Source organism: Macadamia integrifolia, unplaced genomic scaffold (genome assembly GCF_013358625.1).
Source record: "Macadamia integrifolia cultivar HAES 741 unplaced genomic scaffold, SCU_Mint_v3 scaffold337, whole genome shotgun sequence".
Taxonomy (NCBI): Eukaryota; Viridiplantae; Streptophyta; class Magnoliopsida; order Proteales; family Proteaceae; genus Macadamia; species Macadamia integrifolia.
In genome coordinates, this window is record NW_024869435.1 from 269,647 (window position 1) to 292,417 (window position 22,771).

Here is a 22,771-nt window from a genome sequence, read left to right on the forward strand (position 1 = left end):
TTTTCTTGATCTCTGGACCTCTAATGCAGGAGTAGATTACAAGAAACTATCCCCCCACAATTAATTAATCACAAACAAGACAAATTGGACACAACAACTAACTTGATAATAACCAGAAATAGGACCAGGAAACAAGGAAATAAGACCATCAAATAAACCATCAAGGATACAATAGCAATGCATGAGCAAAACCGGCCCAAAACCCAATCTGATAGGAGAGAGAAAGACCTGCTATAGAGCTGGAGAGAGAGAGGTGCGGCCAGGTCTGTAGGGCTCCAATTGAGCTGCAAATTCAGTCGATTGTAGGGCCCAGGGAGGGTACAAAAACCCCCAAAGTGGAGAGGATTCCGATGGCTGGCTGTGAAGTTATGAGCTTTCTTGATTTTTTGACTTGGGAGAGAGAATCAGAAGATTTCTGCAAGAACAACAACTGGGTGATCTGGACAGCTTCATGAGGAGGACTGAGTAGTCCTACAATGACTTCTAACAACCCTTAACAGTAGCTCCTTAATCAGAATCATATTAGAGGAGAAGAGAGATCGCAAACTTTAAGAATGGGGAATTCTTGGCTATCGATTCTGGCTTTGAAGACTTGGACAGATCTGAATTCTTCCTACACTAAACAATTAATAACAATAAATAATACAGAAAAGTGAAGGAATGACAAGGGGAATGTGGGAGAAGAGTGGCTATCTCGGCCTGGGTTTCTCAAGCAATTGACTGCAATCATTCATTATTCAAATATAAAATTATGAGTACATAGACTCCTTTATTTAAAGAGGGCAGAATAGCAATCCTATCATAACTAGGAACTAGTTTCCAAATAGGACTAGACACTCCTAGCAGGACTTAGACTCATAATAAGACTAGGACTATAACTCCAATATGGAGTAGGACTAGAACTCCAACATGGAGTAGGTAACTAACTAGTCATTCACTAATAGGGAATCCTAAACTGATTAAAACTGAAATAACAAAGGAAATAGACTCAAAATAGGACTCTAATTAAACTTATGAATTAAATCTTGTTTTTCTACTTTCTACCCATATTTTAGGCCCATTAAAGTGGCCCATTACAATGAAAATCCATGGGATTAAAGGCCCAACAAATACATAACCTAACCTAAGACTTATTTTCCATAAAATAAGCTCATTAAGTGACTTATCTACATCAACCTCCCTCCCTCGTCTTCCCCCTAGTCATAGAGGTAGAGAAGATAAGTGTAATTGGCTCCCCTTCTTCAATGGGATCTTCTCCTCTGACTCTGCTTGGTCTTTTGTTAGAACTTCTTCCCCGGTTGTCCCGTGGCATAAGTTGTTTTGGTTTAAAGGCCATATTCCCCGCCATAGCTTCAATCCATGGCGATGCTTGACCAACTGTCTTCCTACCCAATCCTTCATCATCCATCACCATATCCCCATCAACCCTTCATGCTGCCTTTGTCCTCAAGGAATGGAGAACATCCCCTATCTCTTCTTCTCCTGCCCCTTCTCCTCTTTTGTTTGGAAATCTGTCCTCTCCAAGTGTTGGCCAACTAGGAGACTTGTTCTCCCCTTCGACAAGGAATGGAACTAGATTGACATGACCTTCTTTGGTTTTTTCATATGTGAGACTATTGGTAAAATGGATTTTTGTGCAATCATTAATCATCTATGGATGGAGCATAACATTCGTAGATGGACCCCCAAATCCCGATCTCCGGATAAGATTTGAAAAGCTATCTGCTTTGATGTTACCTCAAAAATCCAAGCCCTCCATACTCTTCCTGCCCCCAACTCCCTTAGAAATACCCACATCATTGCTTCTTGGAACTTGCAGGGCAATCTCATCCCCTCCACTTGACGGCATTATGGCTATCATACCCCTCCCCCTGTTGCTATCCCCTGGATCGTGATGTTTTGCTTTTGTTCTGTTGTTGATTCCCCCTAGGTTGGCTATTCCTTGTTGGCTTAAGCCTTGCTCCCCCTTTTTTCCCTTGTATATTCTTCTCCTCTTTGTAATGAAATATTTATTCATCCAAAAAAAAAAAAAAAAAAAGGAGAACAGATAAACCAAACAATGGTAGTTTACTGAATTCCACCATTTAAAGAAATAATTATGGGTATTGGAGGAAGCATTAACTGTGATCTTCTGGGTTAACTTTGTACCGGACCCTTGAGCTTTCTCTGTATGGTGTTTTTCTCTTTTATCCTTTCTCCCCCTTTCTAGTTTGGGAAGTGGAAGTGGAATTTTATGAATTTTTTTTTTTTCAATAATATGCTTACATTAAATTGGTAGAATCATCTCCTTTGGTTTCGGTCTCAAATCTCCCTGAGTCTTAAATCTCTTTGATTTCTATTGCACTTTCTCCAGATGTTAGATGCTCTTGGAAATCATGTCAAAAAAGGATTGGAAGTTCATGTAAATGTTGATGGTTTTTGTTTTCTAGACCGAGCAGGTCCACGGCGGAAGGTGAGATATTTTCTAGTACTTTTCCTAGTTGCTCTTTCTAAGTTTTTTTTTTATTGGTTTATATTGTGATACTCTTCTATGTTATATCCATTAATTGTCATTTTTATTGACCATCTAGTAATAATGTAACAAAACTTAGCTGTCATACTTCAAAATGCACTTGTTGAGTAGTTTTTCTGTTTAGATTTTGCAGCATTGAATGTGTTTAATGCTGCTAGATATTTAGTTAAAGCAGTCCAATACAATGTGAGTGATCTAAGCAGTTAGTACACTTCAAATATTTTCTTGAAGTGTGTCTGGTAGTAGAATTGGTTGTCTAATGTGGGATTGACCAGGATAAAGTAAAGTGTAAACATTATGGTCAAGGCCTATAAAGGAAAGGCTAGATCTAGATGGTCGCAAAGGATCCTATAAATGCTAGTAGATGAGTTTTGATGGAGACCAGATCAGGAAATTGGTTCCATCAAATTTGATGGAGATAGCTGAAAAAGGTAGGTACTCATTTTGATGCTGTCCTTCACATCCTGAGGTAGCAGTAGTCATCTGAGACATGATGATAAAACCAAATAAACAAAATCAGCAAGATGTCCAGACTCCAGATCGATGTAGACAAAAACTTTAAAATCCCAGATCGAGTTTCCGAAAATGACTCTAAGATGGAGATGTGTGAAATGTTAAAAAATAACCAACAGAAAGGGCTGAAACTAGGGTTGGGTTCTCCACTAGGTAGACCGAACTTCCCTGCAAAAATCAGCAATATCTGAATAGGGCTGACCCCAAAATGATGATGTCAGGGTTTTGAAAAAAAAAAAATCCCTGAAAGGTGGAAATCAATAGAGCCAAAAAGTCTTCGATTGTTGATGCAGATGATGACAGATGCTGCCCAAAGATGCAGGTCTGGTTCTTCAATAAGGAAAGACTTGATCTTCAACAGGGAGAAGATTCCAATCTTCAAGGATGGTGAAGAAACCAAAATTGCAGAAGAGGGGCAGTAGCAATTGATCTGAAAAATCGTTATTTCATTCTTTGTTTGAGGTAGTGTGTAGGGAAGCAACTAGATCCATGGATCACCTCATTACTGCTGTCCCTTGGAATGTGAGAGGAGAGAGAGAGAGAGAGAGGCAGGCAATGGGAGGGGGTTTAACCTAGACCATGTTAACAGAGCTGTTGGGGGCTGTAATGCTTGAATGGTTTAGAGACCAGCCAACCCTTTAGTTTATAATAATAGCGAAGGAGAAAAAGATTGCATATATGCCCCCATCTAACCAACTCCATTAATTAGAGTCGGTGGAAGGGAAAAACCCCAATATGCACCTAGCGGCATATCTTACACAATTCAACATCTATGTTACATGGGATCGGTTAATGGTATTTGGTAGGCATTTATTGATCATGATATTATGCCAAAGAATTCTAATGTTGTTACCTCATGTGTAAATAATATGACTGAAAGGAGGAACCATCTCCTTCTATAAATTATGATTCTGTGCTTTGGAGGAGTTGATGGATTTTTCTTATCGGCTGTCATATATGTTTATGTCAACCGAATATGAGCTTTTTATGTGACTGAAGTAGTGTTTCAGTGAACATGCATATATGGCTGACTAGCTGTGCAGAGACTTGATATTTGGCTGAAAGGTATCTTACTTTATCTGAGATGAAGCGATATACTTGCTAGCATTTACAATATTCACAATAGAAAGTTTTTGTTCATATATTTTTATTTGTTTATTTCTATGACTCTTTTATAGAACTCTAAAGCTTGGTACCATTGAAGAAAAGATCTTCTTATGTTCTTGAGACAGAATCTTTTACCCTAGTTCAATGAAGTATGTCTTTAAGATTGCTATGTCTTACGTTTGATGCTATCTTAACTGCCATTTTCTTCAACTTAGGTGGATGATGAAGGATGTGTTGATCTTAGTGGCCTCTTGAAAGTTAGTGGGGGTTATGGAAAAAATGGTATGCATTTTTTCCAATACTTTCTTATAAGTGTCAGTTATGATGCTTGAAATTCCACTTATCCTGTACAAATATTATTACCATTATGAACTCCTATCAGGGTTTAAAATGTTTGAAATGTTGTTGCGAGTGAGATATTCCAATATGGGACCATATTGGCAATACCATTAAAAATTTCTAAATTCATGAATTGTTTCCTTGGGTACATTAATTAGCAATTAAATCACGTAGTCTTTACATTCTACAGAGGAATTTATACCCTTGAGCTTTGAGAAGGTTTTAGTAATTAAAGCCTTACCAATTGGGAATCATGTCTTGCATTGGGCTATAAACAGTCTTAAGAATGGGATGTGGCGGTAGTTGTTACCTTGAAATTAAGTTTAAGTGATGTGCATGAAGGAGGTGGCTGACGGGACAATCATCAGGCATCCGTAATGCTCTTTAAAACACTTGTACGTACTGCTGCTCTGCTCTGGAAAACTTAGTTTAAACAGTTGTCTTAATGTCTCATGCCTTTGGAAGGTCATTTGTATCTAAAGGATCTGCATTTCTAATCTTGAATGGCACTTTGAGTTCTTGAGTTTCTAAGGTAAAGTTAAGATAGAGACGAATGTTAGGTTTTCAAAATTAATTCTATGTTTCACTAACTTGACTTTTACTGCTTATAAATTTTGTAAACATTACCAGTGTCCCTTTCTGTTCACTTGGATGAGAGGTTAATTTTCAAGGAAGAGTTTCATGTTGAGAAACGGGAGCTGAGAACTATATCTACGGTTCGTTTTTTTGTTTTTTGTTTATTTATTTACTTATTTTATTGTCTAGTGTCCCAATTATATTCTTGGTTGCATTTGGTTTCAGGTACCCGAATATTGCCGTGCAGGTTATAAACTGAAAGATATTGTCTTTGAAGTTGTTAATGCCAAAGGTGCTATTGATGAAGCTATCCATGATGAAGTAAAATGTGGTCAATCTCACACATTAATGATAAAATCAGAGTCATTGGGAATAGATGATCCTACAAACTACACTTTCAAGCATGGGAGATGCACCATTCCCGTTATTGAGGTTCCTTCAGGACAAAATGTCTTCCACTTTGAAGTTGCTCATGCTCATCACCCTGAGCTCCATATGAATTTTAAGGTTACAGTCATTTCACACTGGTCACCTTATTGGCAAACTCAAGCTATGCTTTATGTGTTTGAATTCTTTTTCTTGCAGATTCATGTTTTACAAGATCCAAAAGCAGAGCCTAATGAAGTGGTTGAAACTCATGATTTAGATGGAAGGTTCCCACTCCTCTCAGATTCATCTCATTCTGTTCCGAAGGATATTGATTTCTTGGTGAAGTCCATCATAAATGATGAGAAGGTAAATGATAAGTCTTAGAACCTTCCGGTTCGTCGTTTTAAATGGTATTTCTAATAACTAGCTTTTATTTGCCCCATCTGGATAAATACTCTACCTTTGTTTCTTTCTTTGAATCCAAGTATTTCAGTTAATAGGGCCAAGAGTCAATACTGCTGCCTCTTTTTTTTTTCTCCCCCTCTTCTGACATTTGAAGGTAGCTTTTGTTCTTTTTCTGTCATGGGGTTTATATTTGCTTTGTTGTGTGAAGTGGGACAAGGAGGTGGGTTTGAGCTTTACTTTTTCCCTCTGAAGTCTCAATTTCATATGCTTTGCTCATGCTTCTCTGGCAGGATCTTGAGAATGACATTTTCAGAATTGGCTTACGGGTAGGGAATCATGAGGATAAGTTAAAAAGTCTCTTTGACAGGAAGGAAGCAATAGAGCAGGACATATATGATATACAAAATGGTAAATTTTCTTATTATCCGATACCTTTTTTCTTTTCTCTTTCTAATAGATATTTAGTGTATACTTGAAAAACTATAAAATATTCCTTTTTAAATAATAATAATCTGATTTTTCAAACATTTTTGGAATTACTGTAAAGAACTTGATTCTCAGTGGGCAAAGGATCTGAAATTAAAGCACCTATTTAAGGTTGAGAAGGATCAAGGCCATCTCAGAGGAATGGTTTCTGTTGATATATTTGATCCATCGTCTTTCTAAGTCAATAGTATTTTCTTCATGTGAGAAACCTTGGAGCGTCTTCCTTCGCTTCTACAAAGAATAACTTATTCTGGCAGAATAAACTTAACGTCATTTTTTCCTTTAGGAAAAAGCTCCAGCTTTGGAAAGGCAAGCTCCTCTCCTATGCTGGCTGCCTGGTCCTCATTCAATCAGTCTTCCAATCTGTCTATCCTTATTGGTTTGGCATCTTCATTCTTCCTGCTTCCATCTCCAAAGCCATTGGTTCCCTCCTTTGTTTTTACTCTGGAAAGACACCTTCCACCAGATTCTTCCATCCCATGAGATGGTCCAAGTTTGTCGCCCTAAAGCTGAAGGGGGTTTTGGCCTTAGGAAAATCAAAGATGTCAACTCGGCTACCATCTTGAAGCTCATATGGAAAATTGCCTCCAAGTAGCGTAGTATCTGGGTCTCCTGGGTATTCTCCACCCCCCCCCTCCCCTACCCCTCCCCCTCCCCCTCAAGAATGACTCCCTTTGGAAAGCTTCCCCCTTCCTTGATGCTTCTTGGATTTGGCGTAATATCCTTACTCTAGACACCTTGCCCTCCCTGCCATCTCCTACTCCATTGGCAATGGCTCCACCACCTCTCTCTGGTTGGATCCTTGGCACCCTGCTAGTATCCTTCTCACTCCTAGAATCATCATCTCCTATGGATTGTCCAGATCTGCCAAGGTTGACTCCATCCTCTTCCATTGTGATTGGTCCCCTCCGGTCTCCCCTCCCCCTCTTGTTGATCTCTGGTCCTCTCTCTCTCTCTCTCTCTCTCCCCTCCCCCCATTCCCCCTGGTTATAGAGGATTAGAGGATAAGATCAAATGGCTCCCCTCCCCATCGGGTTTGTTCACCTCTGCCTTTGCCTGGAACTTTATCCGTTCAAAAACCCTTTCATCCCTTGGCACAAAAACTTCTGGTTCAAAGGGCACATCCGCACCACAGCTTTACCACATGGCAGGCTCTCCTACTACCTTCCCACGTAGTCCTTCCACAACTTCCGGCACATCCATGTCCCGTCCTCTTGTTGTCTGTGTTGGAATGACACTGAAGACCATCTTTTCTCCCTGCCCCTTCTCTGCTTCCATCTGGAAGAGGGTCCTTCGCCCTGCTGGTCCTCTTGCCAGCCTATCCTCTCCCTTGCTTGTGATTGGATCTGGGTTGACATGACCTTCGGAGGCTCTACAGTTTGTGTCACAGTTGGAAAGCTCGCCTTTTGCATCACCATTAACCACCTTTGCATAGAGCTAAACCTTCGTAGATGGACTTCCAACTCCCCTTCTTCTGAAAAGATTTGGAAAGCCATCTACGTAGATATTAGCTCCAAGTTTAGTTTGCCTCGTTATTGCCTAGTGCAGGACTCTTCAGGGAATAGGCTTACTGTTGCTTATTATTGTCTCCCGTGGTTTCCCTTCCTCTACTAACCCCCCCCCCCCCCACACATTGATGTATCCCCTAGTTAGATGGGCTTAAGCCCTCCTTGTTTTCCCTCCTTCTAGGGCTTGTTCTATCTCCCCCCCCCCCACCCCTCCCTGTATTTTCCTTCTCCTTGGATATATTTTACTATACAAAAAAAAAAAAAAAACTTACCTAGTGTCACCTCTTCTTATAAATTTGCTCATGCTTATTCATAATGCCACATGCCCTAATTGATTACCTTTTGAGGTTTTGTCAACCTTTTAGGGTGTAATAGAATGGAAAAGCATAAACAATTATTATTTTGCCACTTCGAAATCTGAACACCTTGTATGCTGACCAGTCGTTTTGGAAAAAAAAAAAAAAAATGCGTACCCTCCCTTCTAGGTGTGTGTTACTGTTGGATTGGAGTACCCTTTAGACCCATTCCCTCTATGGTTGCAAAGAAGCCCTTATCTGTATATTTTATGGTTTGAGGCACATTTCATCTTCAATGTTCTAATCAAATTAATATCCTTACCTTTTATGCGGTGTAGACGCGGTCACTAGGTTGATTAGTAAAAAGCTTGGGCTGCCTGTGTTTTATGCAAAATGCTAGAGGTTAGACTGCTGCTAATTGATACATCCTGGAACCCTGCAAAGTAATACTTGCACCAGATTATGCCCCACCTCCCTTTTGTTGTTTAACTTTTTTTCCAATTCTTACATAATGTTGTAAATCCCCATGCATAAATGCAATGCTTTTGAGTGCCTCTTCTAGTGTGTGGATGGTGTGATGCAGTTGGGCATTGGAATATTTAGGGGTACTTTTGTAACTTGATTGGTTTGTTTATTTCTTTCTTCTAGAGCTATATGTCAGGTGAAGTTGGTAGGGAGATCCAAATTTAGATTTTATTTCCATTATTAGAGTTAGGTTCGTATTTCTATTTTAGAGTTGGTTTCCACGTTTGTTTCAGTTTCAGAATAGGTGTAAGATTGTTTTTTAGTCTTTAAATACTCTTATTGTACCCAACGATGAAAGGTGAGAATCGAATGAATTTTTTTTTTTGGGTTGAAGCCATGGCCACTATGAGTTGCGAGTATCTCTTACTAATCTGATTTCCTTCCCTTCCTCTATTCTCAACTTACTTCTTCTTTCCCTGCTTTACTGTTCACGGTTACTGGTTACTGCCCTTTCTTCTCTGCTGTGCAATGATTCCAAGGTCAAAAGAGAGCAAGCTGAACCCTTATCTCCTGTTGATTGGTTCTCAAATCTGGATCGAAGGAAACCAACTTAGAGGCCTGAAGATCAACTCGAAATCCCCTATCAGTTTGTGCCAATAGAAACCTGCAACCAGCTTGCGAGTCTAAGTGGAGATCCTTTGGAATTGATAGAGCTTCTTCTTGAGGACCTTCGCCTGAAATTTCTGGCCTAATTGAGAAGAGCTGAAGGAGATCTCTCCTCTGAAAGTCTATGGGTTTCTGCCATATTTATTGGCTGGAGCCTGGAGGTAAGGGACGATAATCTTATTCCACAATTTGAGCTTCTCTATTTAAACCCTATTTCCCATATTACCTCAACTTCAATTCCTATTATACCCTTAGTCAATAAATGAAAACCCTGTCATGTCCCCTTTTTCTTTTGTCTTATTGACCCTTCTTAGATTCTACCTTATTTCAAAATTGTCACCCTTCTTTGGGAATTTGAGATTAAGACTATTTACGTAATTGCCATTTGTTCTTAAATATGGGATTCCTATTATACTTGTGGGCCCACAATAATCCAATTTCAGGGTTGGCAAACCTTGGATCCGCATCATGGTGTCAGAACACCTACACCTTTTGGGATATTGGCAATTTGGCATAGAACCCTGATGCAGAAAAATCACATAATTGGGATATAAGCTTTGGGTTGGGTTATATGTGTTGGGCATTTGTCCAATGGGTTTTCTTCGTAGTAGGCCACTTTAATGAGCCTAAATGGTAGGAGGCAGGAATATGGAATTTACATTTTACCTTAGTTTAAGAGAGTTATTTTATCAGGTCATTGTTATTTCCTTGGTTGTTAAGGATTGGATAGTCTTGTGTGAATAGAACTCCTATTCCTACATTGGATAGAGTTTTAATCGTGTGGGACACCTAGTCTAACTAAAGTTGTTGTTTTATTATAAGGGTTATCTATCCCTATTATGGATAGAGTTTCCTATTTTTTTTCTTTACTATTTCAAGTATACTTTCCTTTTTCTATTGCAAGTACACTTTGGTTTCTACAAAAGTAATGTAAGGCCTAGAGCCTACCATATGATCTGAATTAATGAAGTTTGCCTTGTTGTCTGTTAAGTTCTGTTGTGATTCAGAGCATTGGTACTATGGTGTATCAGTTCCAGCCCCCCAATTGTGGCGATGCAATAGGTTGATTGGTGGTGATTCCAATCGAGACCTTTGGTGATGATTCTGAGGTCATACTCATCCAATAGGCAGCTTGATTCGGAAGAGAAAATCCTGGGATTTTAGGAAAGTTTCAATTTCAGTTACTGTTTTCAAGGTTTGATATCACATTTCTATATGCTATTGTACTTGAGGTTTACAACAACAACTCAGCCTTTTTCCAAATAAATGGGGTTGGCTACATGGATCTGCGAGACGGCGAGAGTGTAAAATAAAGAAAGAGAGAAAACGAAAGAAAAAGGGAAGAAACAAAGCAACTCCCCAGAAACATCCCACCTAAATCCAGAAAGCTACATCGATCTTTGCCCTCCACTTTGTTTGAGGTCATACTAGAGTCAAGACTCACTTAGCCTCTGCATGTCTTTCTTTACAACATCATCTATGGTCATTTTAGGCCTACCCTTAGATCTTTTTGCTCCTTCCACCCGGATCTGATTACTCCTCTTTACTCCTCTTTACTGGGGCATCTCAAGGCCTCCGTTGAACATGGCCATACCACCTTAAATGTTAATCTCAGAGCTTGTCCTGAATCGGGGCAACTCCCAAATCAGCTCTAACGTAGTCATTTCTTACTCTAACTCTCCTAGCTTTGTCGCACATCCATCTCAACATCCTCATCTCTGCTACACTCAACTTATATATATTACGCTTCTTGACTTCCAACATTCCACCCCATACATCATAGGCTGTCTTGTTGAATCTTCTCTTAAGCTTTAGAGGAATATGTTGATTAAACAACACTTCAGATGTATCTCTCCATTTCATCGAACGTTCTTTAATTATGTGAGAAACTTCACTTCTATAGCACCTTCGTTGTTTATGGTTGACCCTCGATTTCTAAAATAGTCATTTTGCAGTATCTCTCTCTTCTCGAGTTTCACCACTTTGTTATCCGTCTTTGTGTGACTAAAGTTACATATCATATACTCCATCTTCGTTCTACTGATCTTGAGACCTCTTGATTCCAAAGTAGATCTCCATGACTCCAACTTATAGTTAATCCCTACTACCGTCTCATCCACCAGAACAATATCATCGACAAAAAACATACACCATAGAACCTCATCTTGAATGTTCTTGGTTAAATCATCCATGACAAATGGTTTGTCCAGGGGGTATAACAACAAATGATTTTTCAATCCCCATAGAATGGACATTAAGATCCAATGACTATGAAAACAAGACAGGTGCAACTGTTTCACTTTCCCCTTTGTTCCAGCGATCAGTTCATCCGGAACCGTCTAGCCTCCCAGTCCTTCCCTTTGCTTGGTGGCCATGCCCACCCCTTCCTCCCTCACCCTTGACTCCCCTCCTGAGAAACTTCCACAGCCCGCTTCCCTGGACTCTTCCTCCCCCTCACAAACTCCCTCTCCACCCCCTATAAAACCCAGTTCTCCTGCCTCAACACTTCTTCTTCTTCCAGAGAAGACCTCTCCTTACACTTTGTTCCCCCTCCCTCCTCGGCGACAATCGAATAGGCAGGTATCAAACTACCTCCTTTAACTTGCAAATATCCAAATGGAGGTTTTACCTGGTTGGGCATTTCTTGGGCAGCCGATCTCCTTTCCACATAGTGAAAAAACTCTTTATCAAAACAATGGAAAGCTCCAGGATAAATGGAATCTCACCTTCTTGATAATAGCGTCTTCCTCTTCAACTTCTCCATAGAACAAAACATGTTTAAGGCGTTGGAAGGAGGACCATGGCACGTAGGCAACAAGTCTATCTTCCTTAGACAGTGGAACCATCACATGCAACTCCACAAACTTGACTACAACTCTATACCTCTATGGATTATTCTCCCTCTCTACTTCTGGTGTTAAAACGGTTTGAGCTTGATAGGATCTATGATTGGTACCCCTCACTGACACAAGAACTAGAAGAATGCAAGGCCTCTTCTTTGCTAGAATTTGTGTTGAAGTCTTAGCTAAAAGACCTCCCACCTCTGTTCTTCTCATGGATGATGAAGGGGTGGCTTTTCATTATGAAATCTGTTATTACTGGACTCCTCCACACTGCTCCAACTGCAAAACCTTTGGTAATACTTCACAAGGCTGTTTGAAGCTCCGAGCTCCAACTCCAGATGAGATACTGGGCATCCTGAAAATATATCTTCCTCAACCTTCCTTCACCCCCTCATCCATCCCCACCATCACATCTAACACCAACGCCTCCATCAACACCCACTTATTTACATCCTTCATCCTTCCGTCCACCTCCGTTGGTCCTCCCGACCATCCCAACACCATCCCTTCCATCTCTCTATACCCTCCTTCTCGCACCACCAATTTTGTTACCCGCAACCCTAGTCGGGGTCGGAGAAGGAGCAGAAATCACCAAAATAAGAATCACCAGCATGTTTCTGTCACCCTTACTGGGCATCATACAGCAGGGTCTGCCCTACCTTTGGGCCGTCAGTCCAACGTCTCACTGCAGTTACCCGAAAGGCCTCTGGCTCCTAGGAAATCGTTGCCCTGCCACTATTGGCTCTTGTCGTTTGCTGTTGCCAGCTTCTGACCTCTGCACCCATCTTTCCCCTTCGCTAACTATCACCCTCTAGAGTTACCCATTTTATTTCTGAAAACTCTATCTTTTTGCCACCTGCGATCCTCCCTCCCTTTTTACCCCTTCCTCTTTTACCCTCCCTCCCCCTATCGTCTTCTAGTCCACCTTACCACTCTCTTACCATCGGCCTATCTCCACTCCGAGCCCAACGTGTAATCCCTTATGAAGCCCCCTAGCTCAGTTTGCCTGCTTGATACGGCCCACCAACAACATTCAGTCCATCACTTTCACCCTCCACTTCAACTCATCATCCTTCGTCCCATACCACCAACTTGACCGTTCAATCCAAACCTCCTTTGACCCATCACTCTTATAAGCCCACACACAGGTCTATGCCTCCGCTTCGACCCGCCACCACTATCGACCATCCTTTGAACCCTTCGGCCCTACCAAACTCCATTGTCGAAGGTTCTCCATCGCTAGTCTACCCTCCCATACTGTAGATCCCTATGTCGCTATCTCCTACAGTGGATCGTTGTCTTATATCTATTGCTCCTCCTACCACGTCATCTCCGGCATCCGCTCTCTGCCTCTTGTCGGCCATCTGCCCTCTCTAGCCGTGTGCCCCTGCCACCTCTACACCATCGCCCTTGTCTTCTCCGACTGATCTGCACCTTCAGCTTGCAATTGTTTCTCTGATGCACCAAACTCTCGCCTCTCTGTCATCTTACTTATATCATCAACTGGCCCCTGCGGCTATGTCTTTAAGTTTGAGCTCTGCCCCTGCATCTCCGTAGCTTTGCACTTCGAAGTCTCCTAGGCTCTGCATCTGGAATCCTTTGCCACGTCTTCTCTATCTCCCGCGACCCCCTTGGCTGCATTGACTAAAGCTGTCCTGCATTTGACTGGGTCTCCTTCTCAGGCCATCCTAGGTCTTGCCACAACTGCTAATCCCCCCACCGCCTACAAATCTCTATACCCTCCTGGAAAATCCTCATCCATCAATTCCATCACCACCTCTCCTTCTAAAAGCACCTTTGCGCCATCCTTCATTGGGTTCCTTCAGGTTCACCACCCTGCTCCTCCCCCTGTCTAGGTTTCTTCCCCATCCCCTGCCCCTTCTCCTTCCTCTCCCTTTATCAACTACCGAAGGAGGCACAAGAGCCATCCGTCCTCTCTTCCCTCCGAGGTTATCCCCCACCTCCCTAAGGTCTCTTTGCCATCATGAATTGCTGGACTATTTGGATTGTTAGGGGCCTGAACTCCTTTGCCAAGCATGCCGAAATCCTCTCTCGAATCAAAGAATCCCGTTCATTCTTCTTTTGTCTTCTTGAGGGTAGGGTCCCGAACTAATTCTTCATGTATTGCCTCCTCCATTGCCCCCTCTTGGTACCTTCTTTACAACATTTTGTCTGAATGGGCGTATTTGGATCCTCTAGGGTCCCTCAACATCCAAATTTCGAAAGTCTCTTCTTCCCATTCCATTCACCTCTCAATTAGTTGTTCTGGTAGCGATAGCCTATTCTTCACCACCATCTATGGCCTTGATCGTGCCACTGCCAGGCTTCCTCTTTCGAATGATCTCAGGATTCTTGCTACCCAAGTGGGTCACCTTCCCTGGGGTTAGGGAGGTGATTTCAACGTGGTCCCATATGCCCGTGAAAATCTTAGTGGATTGGCCATAGGCCCATCCTCTATCGATGCCTTCAATTCTTGTATTGAGGATTATGGCCTCAATGACCTTGGATGGTCTAGCATCAAGTTACCCTGACATAATAAAAGAGTTGGCTTCAGTCGTATTGCTTGTAAGCTTGACAATGTTCTTGTCGACGAAGCGTGGCTTTCCTTCCTCCCCTCCTCCCATGCCACCTTTGATCACTATCCATCTCCTTGTTTGTCCTCCAATCTATCTCCTTTGGCTCTAAGCCCGTCAAGTTCTTCGATATGTGGAGCCTTCACTCTGGTTTCCTCCTGGCCGTCAAGGCAGCATGGGAGAAACCTGTTAGGTCCTATTCCTCCCCCTTCATCACCTTTGCCCGCAAGCTCAAGCATATCAATTTTCTTTCAACAATTAGAACTCCTCCACCTTTGAAATCATTTCCTCCCAAGTAGCCTCTTGCAAGAACAATCTTGAAACTATTCAGCTTAGGCTAAATGCCAACCCCCTCAACCCTTCTTTGGGTGTTGAGGAAAAGGACTTATTCCTTAAGCTTACCTCCCTTCTTGCTCAAGGAGAAAAGCTTCCTCGAGCAAAAATCTCGCATGAAATGGCTTGATCTTAGGGATTCCAACTCTTCCTACTTCTATAAATCTTTGAAAGCTAGGACCAGATCTAACTCCATCCCTCAGCTCCTCGCCAGAGACGAATCAGTCCTCCTTGACCCTAGTGCCATCAAATAGGAATCTATGTCGTAATTCTCGGAGATGTTCTGCTCCACGCCTTCCCCCCTCACCCTCCCCCGTCCTCCCCCAAACACTCCCCTCAATAAATTTATCCCATGCGACCTTCATCTCTCCCTTCCATCCCCTCCGACCAAGAAATCCAATCAGCCGTCCTCTCCCATAAATCCAACAAAGCCTCTGGCCAAATGGCTTTAGCATGGGCTTCTCCTCCTCCTATTGGGACATCATTGGTGATCATCTCACTAAAGCCATCAAAATATTTTCCGTCAATCCTTCTCAAATCCCTACCATAAACCATACCTTCCTCTGCCTCATCCTTAAGAAAGAAGGTGCTTCCTCCTTTGCCAACTTTAGGCCAATCTCCTTCTGCAATCTCTTGTACAAATTCATTGCAAATATCCTTGCTAACCATCTTCAGGGGGTCATTGAATCTCATGTCATCCCCAACCAATTCGCATTCATGGCTGAAAGGAGTATTGCTGACAACATCATTCTCTGAATCTCTACCATGAGATTTTCCATGGGTTTGATAGGAAAGCCAACTCCTCTGCTGTCCTCCTCAAGATTAACTTCCATATAGGCTTTGATTCCATTAGGTGGGATTTTATTTATAGAATCCTTGCAATGTCCTTTCAATTAAAAATAAGAAGTACTAAGGTTAGAGATGAGGGAAGAAGATGGAAGAGAGGAAGGAAGAAGAAGGAGAGTAGATGAGAGAAGGAGAAGAGGAAGTGAGCAAAACTCGAATGAGCTTGTTTCTGATGTCACCTATATTTTATTAGACTCAAATAATGTTTTAGGGAATTGCATATTCCTCCCTAAGGGAGGTGAAAGAGAAATAAAAGAAATTACATATAAGGACAACTTAACATAAGGCAGTTCCTAATGTACACCTAATACATATATTCTAACACTCCCCCTCAAGCTGGAGATAAATGTCATACGTTCCTAGCTTGCATAAGAGGGTATTGAACTAGTGAGGAATGAGTCCTTTGGTGAAGATGTCTGCCAATTGATCACCTATCCTCACAAACGGTGTGTAGCTATTACCGATATCAATCTTCTCCTTGATGAAATGTCGGTCTACTTCAATATCCTTTGTTTTATCATGTTGCACTGGGTTGTTAGCAATGCTTATTGCTGCATTGTTGTCACAATAGAGTCTCATAGGTCCTTTAGTGTCATACCCTAACTCGAGAACCAACCGACGCAACCAAGTGAGCTCATAAACAGCATAAGCATTGCTCTATACTCAGCCTCTACACTGGATCTAGCTACAATCAACTGTTTCTTGCTTCTCCATGTGACAAGATTACCACCCACGAATGTGTAATAACCAAATGTAGATCTCCTATCAAAAATGGATCCAGCCTAATCAGCATCGGAATAGCCCTCTATCCTCAAGTGTTTGCTTTTGGCATACAAAAGTCATTTTCTTAGAAAGGACTTCAGTATTTGAGGATACGGTACACAAGATCCAAGTGCCCACTCCTGGGTGCATGCATAAACTGGCTCACAACTCCCACTACATAAGAAATGTCTGGGCGAGTCAAAGACAGATAAATCAGCTTCCCCACTAGCCTTTGGTATTTCCTTGCATCAACAAGGGAAGGGCCACATTCCTCTCCTAGCTTATGATTATGCTCAATAGGAGAACTTGCTGGTTTACAACCCAGCATTCCTGGTTCCTTCAACAGATCTAGAACAATTTTCTTCGGCATACATTTATTCCCTTCTTAGACCTTGACACTTCAATACCCAAGAAATATTTTAAGTGTCCTAGATACTTGATCTCAAACTGTTTAGCCAAATAAGCATTCAGCTTTGTTATCTCCTCATTGTCATCTCCAGTTACCATAATATCATCAACATACACAATCAGTGTTGTGATGGTGCCATTACCTCTCCGGATAAATAATGTGTGGTATGCTTGACTCTGGGAATATCCATTTTTCAGAATGGCCTGTCTGAACTTCTCAAACCAAGCCTTTGGTGACTGCTTCAGACCATAAAGTGACTTCTTTAGGAGACACACTTTACCATCGGCTACCGGAAACTTGAAGTCAGGCTGCATATACACTTCCTCTAAATCTCTATGGAAGAAGGCATTATTCACATCTAACTAATATAAGGGCCAATCTCTGTTTGTTGCCACAAATAAAAGAACCCTTATAAAGTTATTTTTGGCCACAGGAGCTAAGGTCTCCTGATAATCAATTCCATACACCTAACTGTACCCTTTGGCCACCAATCTTGCCTTGTACCTCTCAATAGCACCATTTGATCGGTACTTGATCGTATAGATCCATCTGCATCCAACTGGGATTCTCCCCCTGAGAAGGTCAACCAGTTTCTAGGTACAGTTCTTCTCAAGAGCCATCATTTCCTCTGACATGGCTTGTTTCCACTTAGGGTCTGACATAGCCTCAGTAACAGTTTTGGGAATGAAAGCAGAAGAAAGAGTAGCTGTAAAAACAACACTTGTAGGAGAGAGAGCATCGTAGGAAACAAACTGGTATAGGATTAGTACAAGTTCTCTTACCCTTACGAACAGCAATAGGAAGATCTGACTCCAAATAAGGAAAGGTGATGTTACCTGACTAAGGAAGGGGAAGCTCTGGATGTGGATCCAAAGAGGACTCTTGGCAGGTCTTCTTTGTCCTTTTTGTGTACACAATAACAGGTGCCTTCTCTGTACAAGGTTCATCCACATTGGCAACATCATCCACCTCTTTATGTCAATCAATATCAAAGGAAAAAAGAGTAAGAGGCGATGGGGTAAGAAATGGAATGGCATCAGCAGCCTTTTCACTTTCATTTCCATTCTCCCCCTGAAGAGGATGCTGATGAGGTGCAAAGTAAGGGACATATTCAAGAAAGATGAATCTTTGGAAAGAAATTGCCTGCGAGATGAAGGGTGATAACACTTGTAACCTTTGGTGGTGGAAGAATACCCAAGGTAGAGGCATTTTAGAGCCTTGGGATTGAGTTTGGCGTGGGAGGATTTGCTAACATGCACATAACAAACACAACCAAACACCTTAGGAGGAAACTGAGGTGATAAGAGTGCTATTAGGTTTTGAGACCCAAGAATTTTGGTAGGCATATGACTGATGAGGAAAGCCGCAGCATGAACAACTTCGGACCAAAAAGTTTTAGGAACATGCATACCAAATAAGAGACTTTTACCAACTTCTAACAAATGACGATTTTTCCTCTCAGCTACCCCCTTCTTTTGGGATGTATCAACACAAGCAAGCTGATGAATAATAACATTGTTAGTAAAGAAGTCTTGTAGACGACCATACATGTACTCCCCCCCCCCCTTTATTAGACCGAACAATTTTGATGGTGGTTTGAAACTGTGTATGGACCATTTTATAGAAGTTTTTGAAGGCATCATAAATATCACTCTTATGCTTCATAAGAATGGTTTAAGTACAACGAGAAAAATCAACAAAATTAACGATGGCCAAAGAGGGAGGTAGTGGGACAAGGTCCCCAACATAGTTGTGAAGGCGTCGCCTAGGCGTCCAGGCAGTTTGCCTGGGGCCTAGGTGGCAGTCGCCTTATTGCACTGCATACCGCCTTGTGTTTTGGGATTTATTTATGCCAAATATCATTTAAGTAAATGAAAGCATTTACTTAAGATATTATTCATAAATAAGCAAATACCCCCTATTTGAATCCAATAAAAATAGTTTAAAAATCAAATTCCAAAAGGATAAAAAGTCAACCCCCCAGTCTAAGAAGAAAAACTGGATTTTGGTTATAGGGGCGATTTTCAACTTTTAAATGCTGGAGTTTTTCTCAATTATGAAAATTTTATAAATTTTATCATGTTAAAACATTGCTAAAAACCAAAAGTCCGGTAAAATAATTTTTTGTTTTGATATTCATAAAATTATTTTCCTTTAGGCGATTTTAACAGCATTTGTGTACTTAAAAATAAGTTTGACCGGAGCATAACTTTATCATTACAACTTAGATTTAAGTAATCTTAGACTTGTTGGAAAGCTGGTTTTATATTATAACTGATACAAAATGTCTCATGTAAAAATAATATCATTTGACTAGTCAAACTTGTTATAGAACCGGAGCATTTCTCTAAATTTTGATTTTTTATAACTTAATATGACTTAATGTTAATTTTTTATGATTTAATATGGCTAAATGTTGATTTTTAATGACTTGATGTTGTTTAATCTTGATTTTTTATGATACAAGGTATATATAGCTTACTAAATAATGTTAGAAAATAGGAAAAATAAAAAATAACAATTGTTCGCCTCAAGGCGTGCGCCTTCTCGCCTAAGCGCTTAGACAACCCTCCACCGCCTTGGTTTGCCTTGGCGCCGTGACAACTATGGTCCCCAAACATCAGTATGCACAATGTGAAAAGAAACAATAGATCTATTACCATGATAAGGATAAGATGAATGACAATGTTTAGTGTTACAATCCCAAATACCTTGTAATCAAACCAAAAGAAAAAGAAAGAGGAGAAGAAGAAGAGAAGCGAGAAGAGAGAGGTACAACCGAAGGAGACTCCCAAAAGATGAGAAGAGACTTACAGTCTTGCCAGAATGGTTTGATCGCAGGTTTTCCCTAACCTTACTATTATTTCATAAGAATGAAAATACAAGAATACCCCCAAGACATAAAGAAGTAACCTAACTAAAAATACTGGGCCGATAGGACAGAATTGACCCTATCGGTCCAGGGAACTAGCGCTAATCCTTAGCATCAGTCTCAACACTCCCCCTCAAGCTAGAGTATACACATTACCTATGCTCAGCTTGGTACAACTATTACGAAAACTAGGAGCAAACAAAGACTTAGTGAACATATCGACCAACTGATCTAACGAAGGAACAAAAGGGGTCTCAATCAACTTCTTCAGAACAGCATCACGAACAAAATGGCAGTCCACCTCTATGTGTTTGGTCCTCTCGTGGAAGACCGGGTTGCTAGTAATGTACACTGCAGCTTGGTTGTCACAATACATCTTCATAGGCTTGGTCAAGGGAAATCTCAACTCCAAGAGTAAAGACCGTAGCCACATCAACTCAGCAGTGGTATGAGCTATAGCTCTATATTCTGCTTCTGCACTGGATCGGGCAATGGTAGTCTACTTCTTACTACGTCAAGTAACCAAATTACCTCCAACAAATGTACAATAGCCCGAAGTAGATCTCCGATCACTAGCAGAACCAGCCCAATCAGCATCAGAATAACCAACTAGTTCCATATGCCGATTAGGACTATAGATTAGTGATGCAGATTAATTACCAAACTAGGCTTGTTTTATTAGGTATAAGCTTAGGGTTGGGTTGTATACGTGTTGGGCCTTCAGTCCATGTGGTTTGGAGTATATTGGGCTACTTTTATGGGTCTAAACTAGGGGTTCTAAGGTTGCATACGGGATTCAGTGATTTGTTTCCTTTTCTTTAGTTTCCTTTTTAGATGGGGTTATTTAGTTTCTAATTTCAGTACCTAAATTAGTTTCTAATTTCAAGTCATTGTTAGTTTCTAATTTCTGTCTAGACTAGTTTCTATTTTCATTAGATTCTAATTTCCAGTTTTTAGTAACTTCTTGTAATCAATTTTTAGAAACTCAGATTTAGTAACTCTGAGTTACTATTACTTGTAAACCCTCCCCATCATTATTATAAATAAAGGAGAGCTCTCATCATAGGGAGACGATTTTTACAATTAAAAAAAAAAGAGAAGCTTAATGCTGCTGCCGCTGGGTTTTCTCCATGGCAAAACCTTTGTGTTTGATCAAGGGTTAGGGATTGGTGTGTGATCCGATCAACACTCTGCGGCGAGAAGTCCGGGTGGGCCTTTTCTTTTCTGGTTCTCTTATTGGATTCTCTTCTCCAGCAGTACAGGCAAGTAATCTGAATTTTTCTGCAGAAATTTCTGGGTTGGTTTTCTCTGTTTTCCTTCCTATCGGCCTAGCTGTTTTTGGAGAACCAGCCATCCGATGGCCTCCATATTTTGACTGAAGGATAATCCTATCCAGAGGGAGGATCGATCCAATTTTGGGGTCAATCAGACCTCTGGATCTGCTGAAGTGAACTGTCATGCAATTCTGGCTGATTGTCAAAACCTGCACAGATTTAGATTCTGTTTTCTGTTCTGTGTTACTGTGACATTCTGGACTAATAGCATCTGTGATCTGAACCTACTGGAGGTGTTATATTGTTATTAAAATTTCTGGTTTAATCCTAAGACTGCTGCTGATTTATTTCGCTTTTGGTTACTGTTCATTGAGATCGTTTATCAATTTTGGTTTGTGGCTGAAGTCTAATTTTCTGCTATAAGTTTGCTATTGGTTTTGGTTGTTCTTAGTTTAAAAGTTCCTGCAGTTTGGGACTGGTTTGGTTGCCAAATCCATTCCTACATTAATTAGCCACTTTCCAGGAGCACCCTTCAGGTAGCGAAGAACATGAACAACAGCATTCCAATGAGCTTTCTGAGGAAACTGCATGAACTGACTGAGTACTCCAACATTATAGGAGATGTCCGGACATGTCATAGTAAGATAAAACTCCTATATTAATGCACATCCTGGAGGGGTCCGCCATCATCAACCCCAAACTTCTGGTGAGGATCCATAGGGATATCAACAGGTCTGGAAGTAAGCATACCAGTATCAGATAAAAGGTCCAGCACGTATTTCCTTTGAGACAGACTGATCCCTTTCTTGCATCGGATCACCACAATCCCAAGAAAATAATGAAGTTGGCCCAAGTATTTGGTCTGAAAGTGTTGTTAAAGAGAAGCTTTCACTTCAGAAATTCCTGCATCATCATTACCAGTAAGTATAATATCATAAACATAAACTACCAAGACAACCAGTTTATCACCTCTGCGACGAACAAGGACAGAATGATCAGAATAACACTGAGAAAATCCACAAGTAACTATGGAAGCACTGAACTTGTCAAACCATGCCCGAGGGGACTATTTAAGTCCATAGATAGCCTTGTGTAAGCCAAACACACGACCTTTGTTTTGCCCCCGAGCAACATAACCAGGAGGTTGCTCCATATACACCTCTTCCTATAGATCACCATACAAGAAAGGCATTCTTGATGTCCAACTGAAACAAGGGCCAATCAAAGTTGACAGCAAGAGAAATAAGTAGACAAACAGAGTTCAGTCTAGCAACCGGGGAGAAGGTCTCAAAATAATCAACTCCATATGTCTGAGTATACCCCTTGGCAACCAGACAGGCTTTCAACCGCTCAACAGAGCCATCAAAGTGATACTTAATAGTGTGCACCCAGTGACACTTCACCAAATCCTTACTAGGAGGTAAATCTACCCGACTTCATATACCATGACTCAAAAGAGCATCCATTTCTACATCGATGGCAGCTTTCCATCTAGGAATAGTTAGGGCATCATTATGAGTGCGGGGAATAGGATTAGTAGAAAGTGACAAGGCAAGACCATGGATGGGAGAGGGAAGATGAGACAAGGAAACAAAGTTATCAATAGGATACACAACC

The 22,771-nt window shown here is 41.1% G+C and overlaps 1 protein-coding gene across 2 annotated transcripts in view; it reads left to right on the plus strand.

Moving 5' to 3' along the window:
* LOC122068060 (structural maintenance of chromosomes flexible hinge domain-containing protein GMI1) overlaps nucleotides 1-22,771 on the plus strand; it is a 90,356-nt gene that overhangs the window by 56,599 nt on the left and 10,986 nt on the right. For both annotated transcript variants that reach the window (XM_042631892.1, XM_042631891.1), the window contains 6 exons: nucleotides 2,354-2,452; nucleotides 4,348-4,414; nucleotides 5,102-5,187; nucleotides 5,273-5,554; nucleotides 5,633-5,782; nucleotides 6,112-6,229. In XM_042631892.1, the coding sequence (XP_042487826.1) occupies nucleotides 2,354-2,452; nucleotides 4,348-4,414; nucleotides 5,102-5,187; nucleotides 5,273-5,554; nucleotides 5,633-5,782; nucleotides 6,112-6,229 (802 nt within the window). The remainder of the gene's footprint in view (nucleotides 1-2,353; nucleotides 2,453-4,347; nucleotides 4,415-5,101; nucleotides 5,188-5,272; nucleotides 5,555-5,632; nucleotides 5,783-6,111; nucleotides 6,230-22,771) is intronic.